Genomic DNA, 21,726 nt, shown 5'->3' on the forward strand with positions numbered 1-21,726 from the left:
TTCCAAGGCAGGCTGCTCAGCTCCTGGAGCAATCAGGAATCTTTGGAAGCAATCAGTGAGAGCAAAGCAAGGCGAGCAAAGAGAATAATTCATGTTCAGTCACCACCTCCCTGAATTCCAACCCCTCTGGAGAGGGAAAACTTCCCATTTGCTGAAGTTTGGGATTTAATTTTGAGCAAAAAAAATCCTGACAGCCAAACATCATCCATCAGATAAAAGCTGGGGAAGATCCAGTAGGATTTTCTGATCCCAAAGCATGTCTGGAAAACACCAGAGGTGTCCCCAACCCCTGTTCCTGTTCCCTTGTCCTTCCTGAGGCTTTGGGAGCAGCAGGAATGATTTTTTGGGATTGAGAGGCCAAGAAGAGCTGCAGTGAAGATGCTCCAGGAGGTCTCAGCCCAGTGAAATTTTTGGGATTTCCAGGATGGTTCTTATCAGCCCCACTGGGAGGTAAAGGATTTCATGGGATCAATTTGGCCCCAAAAGGCTGCAGTGGTTTTGGCTCTGCTCCAAAATGATTCCAGGAATTTTCCCTGCTGGATTTTCCCCACTTTGCTCCACGGAAAACCCAAAAAAAGATGATTCAGAATCCCAGAATGGGTTGGGTTGGAAGACCTCAAAGCTCATCCAGGGACACCTTCCCTATCCCAGTTTGCTCCAAGCCCTGTCCAGCCTGGCCTTGGCCATCCCAGGGATCCAGGGGCAGCCACAGCTTCTCTGGGAATTCCATCCCAGCCAGCAATTCCTAATTCCCAAGATCCCATCCATCCCTGCCCTCTGGCAGTGGGAAGCCATTCCCTGTGTCCTGTCCCTCCATGCCTTGTCCCCAGTCCCTCTGCAGCTCTCCTGGAGCTCCTTCAGGCCCTGGCAGGAGCTCTGAGCTCTCCCTGCATCCTTCCCTTCTCCAGGGCAACACTCCCAGCCTTTCAGTAAGAATAATCATTATTTGGAACCGCGGAATAATTACTCAGCGCGGAATCATGAGGAACGGCCTCTAACTGGCGTTTTGGGGTCGCTAAATAACCCCAAAAAGTCAATTTCACGCTGCTCCTCTCCACAGACAGCGCCGGAGCCGCGCCTCCTCCTGACGCCACCTCAGCACCGCCATCTTGCCTCAGAACTACAACTCCCATCGTGCCCCGCGGCGGAGCGCCCGTCGGGAGCTGCGATGAGGCGGCGCGGAGCCTGCCGGGAGTTGTAGTGCCGGCGGCGGCGGCGCGGCGGGCGGGGAGCGAACTACCGGCGGCCGGAGGAAGCGGGGGCGGCGGGCCGGGGCCGGGAGCGGGGCAGGATCCCGGGAGCGGGATGCGGGGGCGGCCCGGCACGCCGCCTCGCTGCCCGGAGCCGCACCATGCACCCGGCCGTGGCGGTGGGGCTGGTGTTCGGCGGCTGCTGCAGCAACGTGGTGTTCCTGGAGCTGCTGGCCAGGTGCGAGCCGCGGAGAGGGTTTGGGGGATAAAGGGTCAGGGAGTCCATTCCAGTGGGTCTGGGTGAGGATTTGGGGGGATAAAGGGTCAGGTTTCCATTCCAGTGGGTCTGGGTGAGGATTTGGGGGATAAAGGGTCTGGGTGAGGATTTGGGGGGGATAAAGGGTCAGGGAGTTCAGTGCAGTGGGGTCGGGGAGAGGATTTGGGGGGATAAAGGGTCAGGTTTCCATTCCAGTAGGGTCTGGGTGAGGATTTGGGGGGTAAAGGGTCAGGGAGTCGTTGCAGTGGGGTCGGGGAGAGGATTTGGGGGATAAAGGGTCAGGCAGTCCATTCCAGTGGGGTCTGGGTGAGGATTTGGGGGGATAAAATGTCAGGGAGTCATTCCAATGAGGTCGGAGAGAGGATTCCCTCACCGGCCTCAGGGTTCGTGAGGGGAGGCAGCAGCAGCGGTGGGTTTGGGGGGATTTGGGGGAATTATTTGGGGTCCCCAGGGTGGCACTGAGGGGATTTTACCCTCCCAGGCCCTCAGCGAGGTGCCAGGCTGAGCCCAGCCCTGGATTGTCACCCTGTGTCCCCTCTGGCTGTGGTTTTGGGGTGTTTCGGGGCTGTCCCCTCTGGCTGTGGTTTTTGGGGTATTTCGGGGCTGTCCCCTCTGGCTGTGGTTTTTGGGGTGTTTCGGGGCTGTCCCCTCTGGCTGTGTTTTTTGGGGTGTTTCGGGGCTGTCCCCTCTGGCTGTGGTTTTTGGGGTATTTCGGGGCTGTCCCCTCTGGCTGTGGTTTTTGGGGTATTTCGGGGCTGTCCCCTCTGGCTGTGGTTTTTGGGGTATTTCGGGGCTGTCCCCTCTGTCTATGTTTTTTGGGGTATTTCGGGGCTGTCCCCTCTGGCTGTGTTTTTTGGGGTGTTTCGGGGCTGTCCCCTCTGGCTGTGTTTTTTGGGGTATTTCGGGGCTGTCCCCTCTGGGTGTGTTTTTGGGGTATTTCGGGGCTGTCCCCTCTGGCTGTGGGTTTGGGATGTTTGGGGGCTGTCCCCTCTCCACAGGGACAGTGACATCACCGTGTCCCCAGCTCATCCCAGCCTCATCCCAGGCAATCCCAATCCCGCTGAAATCCCAAGGAAAAGCTATCCCTGGGAATGTTTTCCCTCTGGAAATGCCATCCTGGGCCATCGTCACTCTGCAAAGTCACCGAGTCCTCTTGGCAATGGAGAGGAGTTGGATTCCCTGATGGGAAGCTGATTTTTTTGGGGATCTCACCTTCCTCACCCTGATGGAGAAAGGAATCTGGGAAGGGGAAAGGGCCTGACTGGGAAAAAGTAATGCCTGAACTGGTTTTGTGTCTAAAATCCCAGTGAGTCAGCGTGGTGCTGCACTCAGTGCACTCCAGCCTTTCCAAACCAGTCCTTACTCACTCCCTGCCCATCATTATCCCAGATTTTTAAAGGAAAAAAGGAACACAAAAGCCAGCAGCTGGGATATTTGCTCCAAAATATCAGGTTTCAGGGGATTCAGGTGTCTCAACACAAGGTTGCACAATGACTAGATAAATCAAGAAGTTCCTGGAAGAAGAGACCTTGCGTGGGGACTTGTCTTTCCTCTCAGGAATTTCTCCAATCTCTGCCTTTCCTGCCTGCTTTGTGTTGCAGCATCAGTGACCGAGGAGGAAAGATCCCCTTGGAAGCAGAAAAAACCTTTGGATTTGGCTTTTTGCCACTCGTGGCTCCTCCAAGCAAGCCTTAAAGCAAAGCCCTGTTTGAAGGCTGAATGAGGTGTCTGAACCTCAGAGCAGCAAAATTCCAGCAGTCCAGTTGCAGACATCAAGGAAAAGCTGATTTTCACCCACAGCACCTCTCAGACACTTGAGAAATTCCTCTGTTGACAGCTCAGTTCTTGTGCCCTTGAGTTCCCCCGCTCACCTTTAGTCCCAAAATTGGGGTGACACCAATTATTTCTTTGGGTTAGGAAGGAAAAGTTCCTCCTGCAGGTGAATATTCCCATAGCAACCAAAATCCTGGAGTGGGATCACAGGAAAAGGCAGTGACCAGGCTGGTGAGGAGCAGTGAAGGTGAGGGGAAGGAATTTGTTTAGGATTTGTAAGAAAAGTAAAGGAATGAGAAGTGTTTAGTCTGGAGATGCCTGAGGACAGACAGAGAAAATGAGAGGAATATTCCTGCTGAAAAATTCCTGCTGAAAAATTCTTGCTGGGCTGTGGAGGCTGAACAAGAAACCAGGGGCTTAAATTGCTGTGAAAATGATGTAAATCAGCCCCAAAAATCAGGTTTTTTCCCTCTCCATGCAGTAAAGTGGAATTGTGGGAGAGACAAGAGAAAAACTCCTTTCTGGGAGGACTCCTATCAGTTGTCTCCAGCTGAAGCAGATCTTGGGCTGATAGATCCAGCCTTATCCCTTTTTTTTAGGTGCATCTGTGAGGGTTGTGAGCCAAAGGAGGGGCAGATAAAACCCTTTTTTTTAATCTGTTATCAGGCAGCACACAGCCCTGAGTGCCAACAGTGCTGATAACGTGGGGTCACATCCAGGGAGCTGGGAACTGCGAGGAGGCAAAGTCCAGAGCATGGAACCAGCCTGGGATTATCCCAGCTTCCCACCTCGTTGGTGGATTCCCCTCTGGAGAGCAGGTTGGCAATCCTGGAGCTTCTGGCTCTGCTTCAGTCCATCCCTCCCTGAGGAACTTTTGGACTTTCCACCCTCAGGATTGAGGTTTGATGGGTAATTAAGCTGGGAGGAATGTGGGAATTGGCAGATGGGCAGAGGAAAAGCAGGGAGAAGGTGACTTTTCCAGGTGCTGGTTGGTGGCAGCCCTGCAGTCACCAGCTCCTGCTGCTCCTGCGAGAACTGTGGGGTGGCAGAGGAGAATTGAGAGGAGCCAGTTTGGATATTCCTGTTTTCCAGGCCATCTCCCAGCTTGAATCCTGCAGAATTCCCAGCCCTGAGCTGCCAGGGAATTTTCCATGAGGAAACTTGTGCAGCAGGGTGGGCAGCAGGACTCTCCCAGAAATCCTTGGCCTCAGGATTTTCTGTCCTGCACCAGAAAAACGGGAAAGATTCCCTCAAATCCCTCTGTCTGCCACCAGCTTCCCCGTTTTCTGCCCTGCCAAGGCCTCCTTGGAGCTTCTGCCTCCCAGGAAATCCTTCCCTGTCAGCTCCTTAGGGAGGATCAGGGTGCAGGGAGTGTCTGTTTGGTGTCCTGCCCTGGATAAATCCAAAGTTTGGTTAGCTTGGAGGTGATTTGGGGACATTCCTGCCACGCCTGGGTCCCTCTGGGGGACAAAAAGGGACTCAGAGGATCTCTCTTGAGATCAGATGAAGTTTTGTGGCTCTTGGTACCTTGTCAAGTTGGTGTCACACAAGCAGGATCTGTGGATGTCACGTGGGATTTACTGCCAGGGATTTTTTGGGCTCCTGGGATGAATTTCAGTCCCTTCTCCAAGTTTTTGGCATCCAGAAAAACCAAAAGTTTTTTTGGCAGCAGCAATTGAGCAGGTCTGAGCAAGCAGGGACACTCTGCCAGCCCAGACCTGCCCTTGGCACTTCCCTCCTGCAGCAGGAATGAGGAATATTGGATTTCCAGCTGCCTTCCTCCTGCATGGACTCCTCATTGCCTCACCTCTCACAAACACAGCAGCTTTTGGGAAGGGACAGTTTTTTCCTGAAGCCACTTCCCATGGGAAAAGGGGAGTTGTGGGTGTGCTGAACATTCCCCATCCATGGCCTGTATCCTGGTGGGATTTCTGCAGATTTATGAGATGCAGGTTTCTCTTCCCTTCCTGCCCTGAGTGAGCAGTTCCTTTTGGGAAATGGTTGAGGAAGAACTCCCTGCAGGTGTTTGCACAATTCAGATGAAAAAATCCCTTTTAACCTGGACAGGGAAAGGAGCAAAGCCTCTCCAGGGTGATTCCTGCTCCGGGATAAGGAGCTGTCACCTCCTTTGATTGGAGCCAAATGTTTTATCCTGGCTCTGCTGTTCCTCTTCCCTCTCCATGCTGCAGGCAGTTCCCAGGATGTGGCAACATCGTGACCTTCTCCCAGTTCCTGTTCATTGCCGTGGAAGGTTTTATCTTCGAGGCCAACTTCGGCAGGAAGCGCCCAGCCATCCCCATCAGGTACAACCCCGGGCTTTTCCCAGCAGGAAAAGGCTTCCTGGCCTTCCTGGCTCTCTCTTGGCTCCAAAAACCATTCCATAAAATGGTTTATCCACTAATCCTGTTGAAATCCCTTCCATCCTGCAGCATTTGCAGAGCCGCGTTGGGAAGCTGTCAGGCCTGATAAAATATGAATTAGTTTATTGGGAATTTTCAATGGGAATTTGCCATCAGATCTTTCCCTGTCAAGGAACAGGGCAGAGTTTTGCACGGTGAAGAGTTTGCTATGTTTAAAGAGCTTTTTATCTCTGGGATTTGGTATGGTGGGAGTGGGAATGGAGAGTTTCTGGAAAATCACCCAAATTCACTTTGCATTTCTCCACTGGAGTTGATCTCAGTCATCTTTGTGAGATCCCCAAGAGCTGTGCTTTGCTCTAGCCCTTTCCCTGCACCCCGTGATCATTCCTGAGGGCTCTCCCAGCCTGCCAGGGACGTTCCTGCACAGCTCCCAGGCATTTTTCCATATTGCAGGAACTATTTCATCATGGTGGCCATGTTCTTCACCGTCAGCGTGGTCAATAACTACGCCCTGAACCTGAACATCGCCATGCCGCTGCACATGATCTTCCGCTCGGTGAGCTCAGCCTCCTCCTCCTTCTCCTTCTCCTCCTCCTCCTCCTCTTCTTATTTTTCCTCCTCCTTCTCCTCTTCCTCCTTCTCTTCCTCCTCCTTCTCCTCCTTCTCTTCTTTCTTTTCCTCCTCCTTCTTCCTTCTTCTTTCTTCTCTTCCTCCTCTTCCTTCTCTTCCTCCTCCGCTTCCTCCTCCTTCTGCTCCTCTTCCTGCTTCTTCCTCCTTCTTCCTTCTTCTTCCTTCTTCTTCCTTCCTCTTCCTCCTTCTCCTCCTTCTCCTCCTTCTCCTCCTCTTCCTCCTTCTCTTCCTCCTCCTCCTCCTCCTCCTCCTCCTCCTCCTCCTGGGGCTCCCCTTCCAGCATTCCTGCAGGAATTGTCACTACTCCAGGTGTCACCCTCTCCTTCCCAGGAGCACCAAACCCCGTGAAATCCTGAATTGCAGCTTGTGGGGAGAGCAGCCTCTGTCCAAAGCTCAGCTCCAGGTCTCACTGGGTGGTGTTGATGGTTAAATTCCAGTTTAATGGGCAGGCAGGGAAACAGGCTGCAGCAGGCTGTGGAATTCCAGAGGTGAGGGGGAAGTGACAGTGACAAAGCTCTGGCTGTCAGCCCTGGATGAGCAGAGCTGAGCTGCTGGACCAGAGGGATCCAGCTTTCCCTGCCACCAAGTGCTTCATGTTCTAGTCGTGGATATCCCTGGGCAGAGAGCGTGGGTTTGGGACTTGGGGTTTGGGATTTGGAGTTTGGGGTTCAGGGTTTGGGGTTCAGGGTTTGGGGTTCAGGGTTTGGGATTTGGGATTTGGGGTTTGGGGTTCAGGGTTTGGGGTTTGGCCTGGTTCCACCTGCAGAGGTCTCTGTGCAATACCCAGCCTTAAGGAAGCTCTTCTTTCTCTCTTTCAGTTTTCCCAATCCAAAACCTCTCGGTGTTTTGGCATCCTTCATCCTGAGTTTGCAGTGCTCCTTTGGGATCAGCGTCCCAATCTGGGGAACTCTGTCCTGCTGACCTGATTGTTTTTTCCCTTTTATTTCCCAGGGTTCTCTCATAGCAAGCATGGCCCTGGGGATCATCATCTTGAAGAAAAGGTAAATCACAAACCACAGAACTCTTCCCATTCGGGAATACCATCCAGGAGTTCTGTGCCATGGATTTAACCCCGATGTAACCCTGGGGGTGTGTGGTGCCATCACCTCTCCTGTTCAATATTTTAGGGATGGGTCAGGGAGGTGGGCATGAATAGAGGCTAGAGTAGCTCCTTCCTCTGCATCCCCACCTCGGTCCCTCCTTTGGGGAAATCACGGGCTGGAAAGAGGTGATAACATGTGATAACATGGGGATGAGATGTTGATTACACATTGATAACATGTGGATAACAAACATGTTAATAACGTAGATAACATGTGGATAACATGTTAATAGCACATGGATAATGCCAGATAATGCATTGATAACATGTATATAACACGTTAATAACATGTTGATAACATGTTGATAACACATGGATAAAACACGTTGATAACACGTGGATAAAACATGTTGATAACACATTAACAGCACACTGATAACATGTGGATAAAACATGTTAATAACAGGTTGATAACACGTTGATAATGTGGGTAAAACTCGTTGATAACACATTGAGAACACATGGATAACATGTTGGTAACACTTGGATAAAACACATTGATAACATGTGGATAAAACACATTGATAACACATGGATAGCACATGGATAAAACACGTTGATAACACATGATAACACATTAATAACATGTTGATAACACATGGATAAAACATGCTGTAACACATTAACGGCACATTGATAACATGTGGATGAAACATGTTAATAACAGGTGGATAACGTGGATAACACGTTGATAACACAGATAAAACACATTGATAACACATGGATAACACATGGATAAAACACGTTGATAACACATTAACAACACATTGATAACGTGGATAAAACATGTTAATAACAAGTGGATAACATGTGGAAAACAGGTGGATAACACATGGATAACACATGGATAAAACACATTGATAACACATTGGTAACGTGGATAACACATTGATGACATGTTAATAATATGTTAACACATCGATAACATGGGTAAAACATGATAATTCGTGGATAACATGTTAAAAGATGTTAGCATGTTGATAAGACAAAGCCATGGTAACACGTTGATAACATGTTGACAACATCAATTTCACGTTAATAACACGTTGATAGCAGTAACACTTTAACACATTGATAACATGTTGATAATGTTAATTACTCGTTAATAACTCATTGATAACACATTAATAACATGTTAACATGTTGATAATGTTAATTACTCGTTAATAACTCATTGATAACACATTAATAACATGTTAACATGTCGATAACATGTTGATAATGTTAATTACTCATTGATAACACATTAATAACATGTTAACATGTCGATAACATGTTGATAATGTTAATTACATGTTAACTCATTGATAACACATTAATAACATTAACACGATAACACATTGATAACATTACACATTGATAACACACTGATAACACACTGATAACATGTTAACATCGATAACACATTGCTAACGTTAATTACACGTTAATAACTTATTGATAACACATTGATAACATTACACATTGATAACACATTGATAACACTGATAACATGTTAACATCGATAACACATTGCTAACGTTAATTACACGTTAATAACTTATTGATAACACATTGATAACATTACACATTGATAACACATTGATAACACTGATAACATGTTAACATCGATAACACATTGCTAACGTTAATTACACGTTAATAACTTATTGATAACACATTGATAACATTACACATTGATAACACACTGATAACACATTAATAACGTGTTAACGTCAATAACACATTGCTAATGTTAATTACACGTTAATAACTTGTAGATAATACAGTGATAACACATTGATAACATGTTAACGTCGATAACACATTGATTACGTTAATTACACGTTAATAACTTTTTGATAACCCACTGATATCACATTGATAACATGTTAACATCAATAACACATTGCTAATGTTAATTACACATTAATAACACGTTGATAACATGCTGACAAGGCTGCTGTTGTAGGCTGGAATTTATGGGATAAACTGGGATAAATCCTTGGGACAAAGACTTCCTTGCCAGCAATGCCTGGAGTTATGAACTGGGAATGTCCCCATTATCCCAGATTTCCAGGGGTGTGACAAGGCTGGAATTTATGGGAATGTCCCCATTATCCCAGATTTCCAGGGGTGTGACAAGGCTGGAATTTTTGGGATAAACTGGGATAAATCCTTGGGACAAAGACTTCCTTGCCAGCAATGCCTGGAGTTAGGAACTGGGAATGTCCCCATTATCCCAGATTTCCAGGGGTGTGACAAGGCTGGAATTTATGGGAATATTCCCATTATCCCAGATTTCCAGGGGTGTGACAAGGCTGGAATTTTTGGGATAAACTGGGATAAATCCCTGGGACAAAGACTTGTTTAGGTGCTGAGCTGAGCTCTGCCAGCAATGCCTGGAGTTATGAACTGGGAATATTCCCCTTATCCCAGATTTCCAGAGCAGCACTGCAGGGAAGCAGGGCACGGCCCCCAGGCAGGGTTGGTGACATGTCCCTTGTCCCCTGCAGGTACAGCGTGTCCAAGTACACCTCCATAGCCCTGGTGTCCCTGGGCATCTTCACCTGCACCTTCATGTCTGCTAAACAAGTGGTAAGGACTGGGAATAATCAGGGAAAATTCCTTTTGCCTCGTTATTCATGGAGAATCCAGGTGTCTCCAACCTCTGGATCTACTCCTGAAATCTCTTCCTTCTGGTTTTATTTTCCTGTGGGATTTATTTTCATTAGAGATGGCTTTTAACCTGTTTATTCTGCTTTTTGCTGCCCATAAACCTCTATTTTTTTGGCCACAGAGGTACCAGCTCCAAGCTGGTTTTTTTTGTGTTGCAGGTGAATCCTAACCAAAACTCAGCCAGCTTCAATCTTCATTTTTTTCCATCCCACAGGAGATTGATTATTACCTTTCAGGCTGGATTTTTCCAGGCCTCATGTCATCCAGCCTGACCCTTAAATAAAGTGCTTGGAGAGCAGGAGGGAGGGAAGCAAATCCATGTGGAACACACTTGGAGCTTTTCCTGGAGCTGCAGCCCTGTCAGATGATGACAAAAAAATGGCCTCAAGTGGAAATTGGCTGCACTGAATCCAGCTCTGAGAGATTGGGAATGAAGGGGCTGTCAGAGCTCTGAATTCACCATCATTTGTGGGTTTTTTTCTCCTCAGAAGGGCTGGGGAAGGGCTGAGCTTTGAGCCTTGGCTCAAAGCCAAGGATTTTGGGATGGAGTTGACAGGAGTGGCAAAGGTGAATAATCCCATTTTCCCTGAAAATCCCATTTTCCCTGACAGTGGTGGCAAAAGTGCATGATCCCATTTTTCCTGAAGCACAGACAGTCGTGGCAAAGGTGAATAATCCCATTTTTCCTGAACCACAGACAGTCGTGGCAAAGGTGAATAATCCCATTTTCCCAGGGAAAAGAGCTGAGGCCAGTCAGACTACCTGGAGTTGTACCCTTGGCCTGATTTCTTCCATTTCTTGCTCACAAACTTGGTTTTAGGTCTGATTTTAGCCCCTGAGCGAGGCTTGGCCAGAGCTCTTACTCATTTTTGGGGTGGGGACAGAGGAACCTGGTGATGGGCTGGCTTTGGGAGCTTTAAAAGTGACACTGATTATTTGGGGAGTTAAAGAGCTCAATCCCATAAAGTCAGGGTGTTTCTTCAGGGAAAAATCCTGATTTAATCCCATTTTTTTTTGCTGGAATCTCTGCACTCCCTGAGGCAGAGTGGGAAGCACAAGACTGGGGTAGCTGCAGGGGACCTGGTGGCTCCTGGTGACACTTGTGTCTCCCTCCAGGCATCTGACTCCAGCCTGAAGGACGAGGATGGACCTCAGGTGTTCCTCTGGTGGCTGCTGGGTACGTGAGGATCACACCTGCACTTCTGGCATGCTGGGAGGACTCCTGGAATTGGAATTCTCTTGGAATTCTCTTGGCAAAATCAGCCCTGCCTGGTGTGAACACTTCATCCTGGTGTTCCTCCAGCACAGGATTCCAGGGAGGAGTTTCACCCTTTCACTTCCACCCCAAACTGCCTGTATTTGTGTCTGTTCCTTTTCAAGTGAGCTCTTAAAAGTGAATTTTTGGTGGTGAGGCAGGTTTGGCAGCGTCCTGCTGTTGTTATAACACAAATGCAATAATTTCTTTTATTCATTCTTCACAGAGTGAGCACAGTCTTGTAATTTCTTTTGGTTTCAAGGTATGAGGAAAGAAGAGATTTCTTTGGATAATATTTATGTCTTTTTCCCTTGAGCATTTTTTAAAATACGAATATTTCACAAGCATAAAGGATTTTGGGCTTTCTATTGAGACCTGGTTTTTTTTTGGTTTTTTTTTTCAGACAGCATTTATATTTTATTTTATTTATTTGGAGGTCTCTTCCAACCCTGTGATTCTGTCATCCTCTTTGGTTTGCTTTTGTTTGGTTTCAGGTCCTTCCATGGAGGATTTTAAACTCCTAAACTCTGGTTTTGGGTCTGTTGGTGGCTCTTTGGGAAATCTGGGATTGATCATGACCAGCAGTGGCACAAACTGCATCCCTGCTCTCCCAACTCTCATTTTCAAGATATCTCTTGGCATCTCACAATATCCAAACCCTGTGGCCCTGGGATTGTTATCAGTTTTTTACCCAAATCTGGATGATTTAGCTATTTTCCCCCAAATTTGGTGGGTTCAGCTGCTTCCCCTGTGCTTCTCTTGCAGGCATTGCTGCTCTCACCTCCTCTCCCAACTCTCATTTTTAAGATACCTCCTGGCATCTCATAATATCCAAACCCTGTGGCCCTGGGATTGTTATCAGTTTTTTAACCAAATCTGGATGATTTGGCTGTTTTTTCCCCCAAATTTGGTGGGTTCAGCTGCTTCCCTGTGCTTCTCTTGCAGGCATTGCTGCTCTCCCCTCCTCTCCCAACTCTCATTTTTCAGATACCTCTTGGCATCTCATGATAACCAAACCCTGTGGCCCTGGGATTGTTATCAGTTTTTTAACCAAATCTGGATGATTTGACTATTTTTTCCCCCAAATTTGGTGGGTTCAGCTGCTTCCCCTGTGCTTCTCTTGCAGGCATTGCTGCTCTCCCAACTCTCATTTTTCAGATACCTCTTGGCATCTCAATAACCAAACCCTGTGGCCCTGGGATTGTTATAATGATGTTTTTTAACCAAATCTGGATGATTTGGCTATTTTCCCCCAAATTTTGTGGGTTCAGCTGCTTCCTTGTGCTTCTCTTGCAGGCATTGCTGCTCTCACCTTTGCTCTGCTGATGTCTGCCAGGATGGGGATTTTCCAGGAGACTCTCTACAAGCAGTTTGGGAAGCACTCCAAGGAAGCTCTGTTCTACAATGTGAGTCCTCTGAGGGATTTTCCTGCTCCTAGAAATTTTTTTTTTCCCACAAAAAGCATCCCAAGCTGCTTTCCAGGGTGGGAATGGAGGTGGGATTGATGCCTAATGGGGCTTGCTGAAACAGAAGGCTAGGCAAAGTTGGGAGAATAAAAAGCAGATTAATGAAATTAAATAAATTATTTTTAAATTATTAAAATAATTAAAATTAATTATTTAGGGCAGACTGAACCTACTGAAGAGGCTACACCCAAAATGGACAATGAATCATGAGATCTTTACATTTTATAAATTCTCTCCATTAATATATTGAGGTTTAATTCTCCAATTAATTCTCCAATTAATTCAGGTGATGATGTCAACCACCCCAAGTCTGCTACTCTAATTCACTATTATTTCCATATTTTTGGGCCTCTGAGGCAGCAAAGTGTCCTTGGATTTTCCAACTGGGAGACCAGTTGATTTGTCTAAAATTCTGGGAACAGAAGTTTTTGGCACTTCATATGGAGTCCAGAGCTACACACCAAAGCTATTCTCTATATACTATATTTTCTATATATATACTATATATATATAGTATACTCTCTATATACTATATTTTATATATATATATACACAATATGTATAACATACTCTATATACTATATTTTCTATAGATACACTATATACTATTTTCTATATACCTGAAAAATTTTCTATACATTTTACAATATTTTCTATATTTTCTATACACACAAAAACCAGAAACTAAAAACCCTTCAGGCATCATCAGCTCACCCCCTGAGCTCACCATGGGTTTGTTTCTCCCCCCAGCATGCTTTGCCACTCCCTGGATTCCTCCTCTTGGCTCCCAACATTTACCAGCACGCCGTGCTCTTCAACCAGTCTGGTGAGTGCTGTGCTCAGGATTTGTGCTCCTGCACCCTCCTGGCCTCTGGAAAATTTATATCCTTGGGGTGTCCTGCTGAATTTTGGGGGATTTTTAGGAAGGAATTGCTGGCTGGGATGGAATTCCAAGAGAAGCTGTGGGTCCCTGGAATGTCCAAGGCTGGATGGAGCTTGGAGCACCTTGGGATGGTGGGAGGTGTTCCTGCCCATGGATGGGGTGGAATGGGATGGGATTTAAGAAACCATCCCACTATTAAACCCCAAATTCCTCACTGATGCCCACCCACAGCTGAGCCCAGCCACATCCAGGAGTGATTCCTGGGGAAAAGGAATGTGGGAATTTAAAACTGGGAGTGACAGGAGCCAGTGAGGGAGGTAATCATGGACCTGCTGGGATTTGTTCTGCTGCTCCTCAGGATTTGCCATGGGATTCCTCCAGGTCTAACAGCACCACAGGAGAGCGAGGCAGAGCTTTTCTCCTAACCTCTTTTTCCTCATTTTTCCTCATTTTTCCTCATTTTTCCTCATTTTTCCTCATTTTTTTCCCTCATTTTCCCAGCAGAGCTGTTCCAGGTGCCGCTGATCGGCCTGACCCTGCCAATCATGTGGTTCTACCTCTTCATGAACGTCATCACCCAGTATCCTTTATCTTTTATCCTTTTTCCTTTATTTTTTACCCTTTTTCCTGGGGTGGCACAGCAGGAATGGGGTTGGCTTCCTGAATCCTTGCAACCTTCCCAGCTTTTGGGATCTCTGTTGGTGGAACTGCAAAAACACAGGGAAAGGGGACTTTTTTGGTTGTTTTTTCAGGTTGGACTCGATGATCTCAAAGCTCTTTTCCAACCTGGTTCACTGTGGGATTTTGGGATTTCTGCTCCATGTCAATGGAGGAGTCTGGAGCTCTGTGGGATTGTGGGATTGTCCATCTTTTGCCAGCACAGCTCCAGTGGGGCAATCTGGGATTTGGGATGTCCTGAAGGAGGGAATTTTCCCCATCCACACCTTCTCCTTCTGTCTTGCATGGGAAACAGGAGTTTTATGAGTTTCTGCCGTTTTTCAGGCTTCTGGCAACAAGCAGTCATTTCTATTAGGGTAATTAGCTCCCCAAAACTCAGTCTCGTTCATAAGGTTCTTTGCTATTTGGCTGATTAGTCTAATATGGTGTAAAACAGCATTTATTAGACACAGAAAATAACAAACAGAGAACAGATTGACAAACATACACACACAATAAATGCATAATTGCAAAACTATAATAGCTAAAATGCAATTACAGGGTAAATGCTTGCTTGAACCATAAAAATAGTTTAAAATGCAAGGTAAGAAATCCTTGCTTGAATTGTAAAAATAGTTCAAACTGCAAGTTAAGAAAGGTATCTATAAGTTAGATGGAATAATACAATTTTAGGGAACCAATGATGGTACCAAAATCCAATTTTGCTGCTGGGATACATCAGAATCCTCCCTCAGTCCTGCAAGGAGTTACCACAGAGCTGCAGCCAGACTCTGGGGAGAGGATTTCCTCACGCTCCACTATCCATGTAGAAAAGCTTCTGCCTTTTGTGAGATTTTGTGGTGTTTTATAGGATAAGAAGATGCCCAGTGGGTCACTAAAAATGTCTCACATTCTTTTGACATTCCACAGGGTGGTGGATTTGTTTAGATTTTCAGGTTTAGGCTGTTAACCTAATCTGAGCCATTCATCATCTGCGACCGAGCAGGGAGAGAGAGAGAGGGGAGTGGGAACATCCTACAACACCTTCCCGTTCCCAAAAGCCTTGGGAATTCCCAAAAGGCTTGGGAATTCCCACCTGCCCTCCTTAGCTCCTCCTCCAGGTACGTCTGCATCCGCGGCGTCTTCATCCTGACCACGGAGTGCACCTCGCTCACCGTCACCCTGGTGGTGACACTCCGCAAGTTCGTCAGCCTCATCTTCTCCATCCTCTACTTCCAGAACCCCTTCACAGCCTGGCACTGGCTGGGCACTGCCTTCGTCTTCGTGGGCACGCTGATGTACACCGAGGTGTGGAACAGCCTGGGGCCCCTCCTGGGGAGGAGCAGGAGACCCAAGCGGGAGTGAATCCGCACATTCTCCGCGGGGACTTGGTTGTTTTCCGGAGCAGGGAGCAGGGAGGAGCCCCAGAGGGGAGGTTTTATCCCAGTTTGGCTGTGCCAAACTCCTGGGAAAACGGGGAGCCTCGGCTGGGAACTTGGGAAAGGATGGAGAAATGGATCATGGAGGAGCAATCCGGGTATTTTTGTGAGTTGGCATTTTTTACGCAACCCCTTTTGCTTCCAGTTTTTCCTCTTTTTTTTTTTTCCCATTGGAATAACCTTTTTTAAGGAAAAGCTTGGGAAAGGATGGAGAAATGGATCATGGAGGAACAATCCAGGTATTTTTGCCAGTTGGCATTTTTTACACAACCCCTTTTGCTCCCAGTTTTTCCTCCTTTTTTTGTTTTTTTTTCCCATTAGAATAACCCTTTTTAAGGAAAAGCTGACCCAGAGCTCTGTTAGGAGCCCAAATTTGTGCTGTTGGCTTGGACCAGCTGGACCCTGAGCCAGTTTGGTGCCATCCTTCCATACCCAGGGCTGTGGAGCTGATGGCTGAGCCCCATTCCACTGGGAATTCCAGAATTCCTCTGGAATGGGAAAGTATGGGATACACCCCGAGCTGCCCAGTGGGTCCTGAGGAGGTGGTTTAGCTTTCCCTTCCTCAGTTCTCCTCCCATCCCTTGGGATCATCCTCATGGCTTTTGTCCCCCTGTCCCTCAGTGTCACCCTGGTTGGTTTTCCTGGAGTTTCCCTGCAGTTTTCCTGGAGTTTCCCTGCAGTTTTCCTTGTTCCCATGGTGCTTGAGGCATCCAGGATGTCACCCTGACCCACATCCAGGATTTTGCTCCTTTGCTCCAAGGAAATGGGGGAAGAGGGATAAAAGTGGTTTAACAGCAAAGGAAAAAGGATGGAAAAAACCAATTCCAAAGGGATGGAAAGGCAGCACCTCCCACCCAGGCAGTCCCTGGACCAAGGTCACCTTTCCAAAACTTCTCCTCTTTATTTTTATTGCTGTCTGGGATCATTCCCAGCTTCCCAGCCCTCATCCCTGCTGGGAGGCAGAGAGGGGAGAAGGAAAAGCTCCATGCTGAGCACTGGTTTAGCCACAACCCCAAATCCCAGCGTGGGAAAAGGGAATTCCATCCCAGCCAGAGCAGCTGCAGCTCCAGCTTGAGGTCAGGAAGGATTTTTTTTTCCAGTTTTATTTTTTCCTGAGCCTGAAAAACCTGGATTTCCAGTGCCATGGGATGATTCCAGGGATTTTGTAGATGGAGAGGCTGACCTGGAGAGAGGCAAAACCTTCATCCCTGATTTTCATCTTCCAGATCCTCCCAGGGATTCCAAGCTCTTCACACGGAGCTGCAGCTGGAATGAGGAGGTGGGGAAGCCAACAGAAATTTGGGATAAAAGATTTTAAGGACAGGGAGCCTTAAAAGATTTTAAGGACAGGGAGCCTTTTAATAACCAGTGAGCTTCTTCAGAGATCAAATTCAGTGGGGAAGTGCTGGAGATGTAACTCCAGGTTTGTGGGTGTTGTAGGGATTGTTGGATTCAGGGATTGTTTTATCCAGAGATTGCTGGATCCAGGGATTGCTGGATCCAGAGATTGTTTGATCCAGAGATTGCTGGATTGATTGTTGGATCCAGGAATTGTTTTATCCAGGGGTTGTTGGATCCAGGAATTGTTTTATCCAGGAATTGTTGGATCCAGGAATTGTTTTATTCAGGGGTTGTTTTATCCAGAGATTGCTGGATCCAGGGATTTCTGGATCCAGGAATTGTTTTACCCAGGAATTGTTTGATCCAGGGATTTTTCAAGCTCTGGCTCACTCTTCCTCTCCAGGACCTTTCATGTTGTCCCCAATTCCCATGGAGTGTGGGAATTTTGGGGGATTTGGGCATTCCCTTTCTTTTTTAACCACCTGCTTTTCACTCCCCCACCTCACCCACGGGTTGTTTGTTGCTGTCAGGGATTTATTTTATTTTGTAACTTTTTCCCGGTGTGATCAGCGTGTTAGGAATATTTATAACTGCTTGGAGTCACAGGAGCAGTAGCAATTCCCGTCCTGCTGGAGGAGACAGGAGGAAAAATCCAGGCAGAAAGACCTCGTTAGCCACAATTAATTCAAATTAATTAAATCCAGGCTGATTAGTTAGGTTTTAATGTCTGTGTAGAGCTCAGAGCACCTATTTTTTAGCAGAGGCTGGACGAGGGAAGGAGCCCAACCACTTTTGGGGTGGCTGGGTGGGTTTGGGTTGGTTTTTTTTAAAGAGAAATAAATCTGTTTCCTCTTCCAAGGATGTTGGGTTTGTGTCTCCTTTGCTGGTGGCTGGAGAATGGATGGAGCTGCAGAATCGTGGAATTGGTTAGGTTGGAAAAACCTCTGAGGTCATCCATTCCCTGCACTGATGGATGTCCCCAAGTGCCACCTCCAGGCTCTGTCCCTGTCCTGTTCCAGATTTTCCATGAAGGGATTTCTGTGGATTTCCAGTCTAAAAAATCAACAAACGGTTTCTCTTTAATAGGAGAGAAATTTGAGATTCTCCAAAAAGATTCAAATCCTCAAATCATCATCAGAATTTGAGGTTCTCCAAAAAAATCTTCAAAAATGTCAGAATTTGAGGTTCTTCAAAAGACTCAAATCCTCAAATCATCGTCAGAATTTGAGGTTCTCCAAAATAATCTTCAAAAATAACAGAATTTGAGATTCTCCAAAAAGACTCAAATCCTCAAATCAACATCAGAATTTGAGGTTCTTCAAAAAGACTCAAATCCTCAAATCATCTTTAGGTTCTCCTAAAGATTCAAATCCTCAAAAACATCAGAATTTGAGGTTCTCCAAAAAGAGCCAAATTCTCAAATCATCATCAGAATCTGAGGTTCCCCTAAAGATTCAAATCCTTAAACCATCAGAATTTTAAAGTTCTCCAAAAAGATTCAAATCTGTCAACTATCCAGATCTGAGGTCCTTCAAAAAGACTCAAATCCTCAAAACATCAGAATTTGAGGTTCTCCAAACAGTAAAAGTCTCAAATCAGAATTTGAGGTTCTTCAAAAGATTCAAATCCTTAAACCACCAGAATTTGAAGTTCTCCAAAAAGACTCAAATCCTCGAAAACATCAGAATTTGAGGTTCTCCAAAAAGATTGAAATCCTTAAACCTTATGCGGTAGCAGAAATCAGTGGAATTTCTCTGAATTCCTAGAAAAAACCTCATGAGGTAACAAATCAGTACAATTTCTTGGAATTTCTGGAAAAAAAACCTTGTGAGGTAACAGAAATCAGTGGAATTTCTCTGAATTTCTGGGAAAAAAACCTTGTGAGGTAACAGAAATCAGTGGAATTTCTCTGAATTCCTGGAAAAACTCTTACGAGGTAACAGAAATCAGTGGAATTTCTTGGAATTTCTGGAAGAAACCTCGTGGGGTAACAGAAATCATTAGAATTTCTCAGAATTTCTGGAAAAAAAACCTTGTGAGGTAACAGAAATCAGAGGAATTTCACTGAATTCCTGGAAAAGCCTCGTGATGTAACAGAAACCAGTGGAATTTCTCAGAATTTCTGGGAAAAAAACCTTGTGAGGTAACAGAAATCAGTGGAATTTCTCTGAATTCCTGGAAAAGCTCCCATGAGGTAACAAATCAGTGGAATTTCTCAGAATTCCTGGAAAAAAAAACCTTGTGAGGTAACAGAAATCAGTAGAATTTCTCAGAATTTCTGGAAAAAACTCCATGAGGTAACAAATCAGTGGAATTTCTCTGAATTCCTGGAAAAGCTCTCATGAGGTGATAGAAATCAGTGGAATTTCTTGGAATTCCTGGAAAAAACCTTGTGAGGTAACAGAAATCAGTGGAATTTCTGTGAATTCCTGGGAAAGCTCCCATGAGATAACAGAAATCAGGGTTGATTTCTTGATTTCTGCCTTGATTTCCCCATGTCTGACATGTGGGGTAAGTGTGGATTTTGCATCAATTCCTGATTTTCCTGAATGTTCCATTTCCAAAAGGGAAATTATTAAACAATTTGTTCTCTCAGTAAACAATTATTAATAGTATTAATTATTATTAATATTTGTTATTAATATTAATTGTTAATATTATTAACTTTAATTTAATTTGTTTAATTTATTTAAATTTATTTTAAAAATAAATTATTAATTTAAATTATTATATTTAATTAATTGAATTTATTAATTTAAATTTAATTTATTTAATTAATTTTAATTTTTAATTATTATTAATTATTAATATAAATAATTAAAGAATTATTAAACAATTTGTTCTCTCAGTAAAACTCCAGGCTCAGCCTGACCATAAGCTGTTGCACTGCTGAGCTCCAAACACACTTCCCTGCCAATAAAACAGGAATTCCCTGAAAAAAAAATCTGGGAAATGGAGTGTGAATATTCCATATCTGCAATTTATTCCCATGAAAAGTCAGAATTCACCACAGATTTCCAGTGGTTTTGGGGAGATATCTCCACCTCATCCAAGTGGGTGAGAAACTTTATCCCTAAGGGGATTTTTTAATATTAATTTGGAATTCTGGAAGTGTCTGTATTCCCTGGATCAGGTGAGGATCTCACCTGTGGGAGTGTTTGGAAGCTCAGGAGGAATTGCAATCAGGAATTGATTGCAAAAATAGGTTATTTTCCAACATTATTATCTGAAACAAATGCAAGAGAGCTCCTGCTCACAGCTAACAAATTACTTCCTTTCACCACTGGGAAATAAGAGGAATATTTATCCTCCCCCTGTATCCCCAGCTCTGGATAATCCAAATAAAGATACAATTCCTATAGTGGGAAGTTTAAAATTTAAGGCTGTTCCTGGAAACAGGAGAAGGTTGAGTTGCTGAGGTCACTCAGGAGATTTTGCAGGATTCTCTCCTGAGCTCCAAGATGAGGAAATTCAGGGATAATTTGGTTGGGTTGGGTTTGGTTGGGTTTTGGGTTTGCTTTGGTTTTGGGTTTGGTTTGCTTTGGTTTGGGTTTGGTTGGGTTGGGTTTGGGTTGGGTTTGGTTGGGTTGGGTTTGGTTGGGTTGGGTTTGGTTTGATTTGATTTGATTTGGTTTGTTTGATGCAGGAGAGTAAACATTCCAAGGTGGGATCTGGGGCTGGATGGGGAAGTGATCTTGGCTGGGAGAACTGGGCAGGGATGGAAGTGAAAGGAAGGAGAGATGAAAATGTCTGGAATGAAACATCCAGAAGGAGCTGCTGGAGATTCCAGAGGAATCCCTGGAGCTGCTCTGGAGGCAGGCTGGGAGAGCTGGGAATGTTGCCCTGGAGAAGGGAAGGATGCAGGGAGAGCTCAGAGCTCCTGCCAGGGCCTGAAGGAGCTCCAGGAGAGCTGCAGAGGGACTGGGGACAAGGCATGGAGGGACAGGACACAGGGACTGGCTTCCCACTGCCAGAGGGCAGGGATGGATGGGATCTTGGGAATTAGGAATTCCTGGCTGGGATGGAATTCCCAGAGAAGCTGTGGCTGCCCCTGGATCCCTGGGATGGCCAAGGCCAGTCCTGGAGCACCCTGTGACAATGGGAAATGTCCCTGGATGGCAGGAGGATGGAAAAATGTGATTTTAAGGTTCCTTCCCACCCAAACCATTCCAGGATTCCATAATTCCCTGAAGGATTTTGTGTGTTTTTGTCAGTCCAGTCCTCTACCCACCTCACTGAACTGCCTTGGCCCAATAAAAACCCCAAAATGGTGAAGCTGCAGCTTTGCTTCTGAGCTCCCTCTGACCACAGATCAGCCTCATGATTTTTTTTTTTTTTTCTGCCCAAATCCACCATGGAAAACTGGAGCCTTGGAGGAGCTGATGTTCCTCAGCCTGAGGAATTCCTCAGCCAGCTGTTCCCTGGGAAGTGTTTCCCAAAAATCTTTGGGAATGCCTGAGCTCCCTGAATCCCAATTAGTCGCCCAGAGCTGCTCCATTCAGTTCACCCATTTAATCAACAAAACCATTCCTGGCCACAAGGGAGGTGTTTGGGTTTTCCCACAGCTCCAAATTGGGATAAAATCCCATTTTTTTCAGGGAAAAGGCTCTGGGGAGGAAGCTGCTCAGCCCGAGGGGCTCTGGAAGTGGAAGGCAGTGAAAATTCATGGATACAAACATGAATTCAAGAGTTTTA

General features: G+C 45.8%; 1 protein-coding gene and 1 long non-coding RNA gene across 2 annotated transcripts; both read left to right on the top strand.

Moving 5' to 3' along the window:
• The first annotated feature begins 1,212 nt into the window (after positions 1-1,212).
• On the top strand, positions 1,213-16,005 carry LOC146420088 (nucleotide sugar transporter SLC35B4-like). The gene is made up of 10 exons (XM_085048654.1): positions 1,213-1,428; positions 5,430-5,543; positions 6,054-6,156; positions 7,182-7,231; positions 9,828-9,909; positions 11,107-11,167; positions 12,542-12,651; positions 13,462-13,537; positions 14,099-14,174; positions 15,373-16,005. Exons 1-10 carry the CDS (start codon positions 1,352-1,354, stop codon positions 15,614-15,616), a joined length of 993 nt encoding a protein of 330 aa, XP_084904780.1. The 5' UTR covers positions 1,213-1,351; the 3' UTR covers positions 15,617-16,005.
• Positions 16,006-17,058: 1,053 nt separating this feature from the next.
• LOC146420089 (uncharacterized) lies at positions 17,059-17,892 on the top strand. The gene is made up of 2 exons (XR_014849273.1): positions 17,059-17,135; positions 17,213-17,892. It is a non-coding gene; the product is annotated as an uncharacterized LOC146420089 (long non-coding RNA).
• The last annotated feature ends 3,834 nt before the right edge of the window (positions 17,893-21,726 follow it).

The sequence above is a fragment of the Lichenostomus cassidix genome, unplaced genomic scaffold (genome assembly GCF_008360975.1).
Source record: "Lichenostomus cassidix isolate B80296 unplaced genomic scaffold, HeHo_3.0 HiC_scaffold_501, whole genome shotgun sequence".
Taxonomy (NCBI): domain Eukaryota; kingdom Metazoa; phylum Chordata; class Aves; order Passeriformes; family Meliphagidae; genus Lichenostomus; species Lichenostomus cassidix.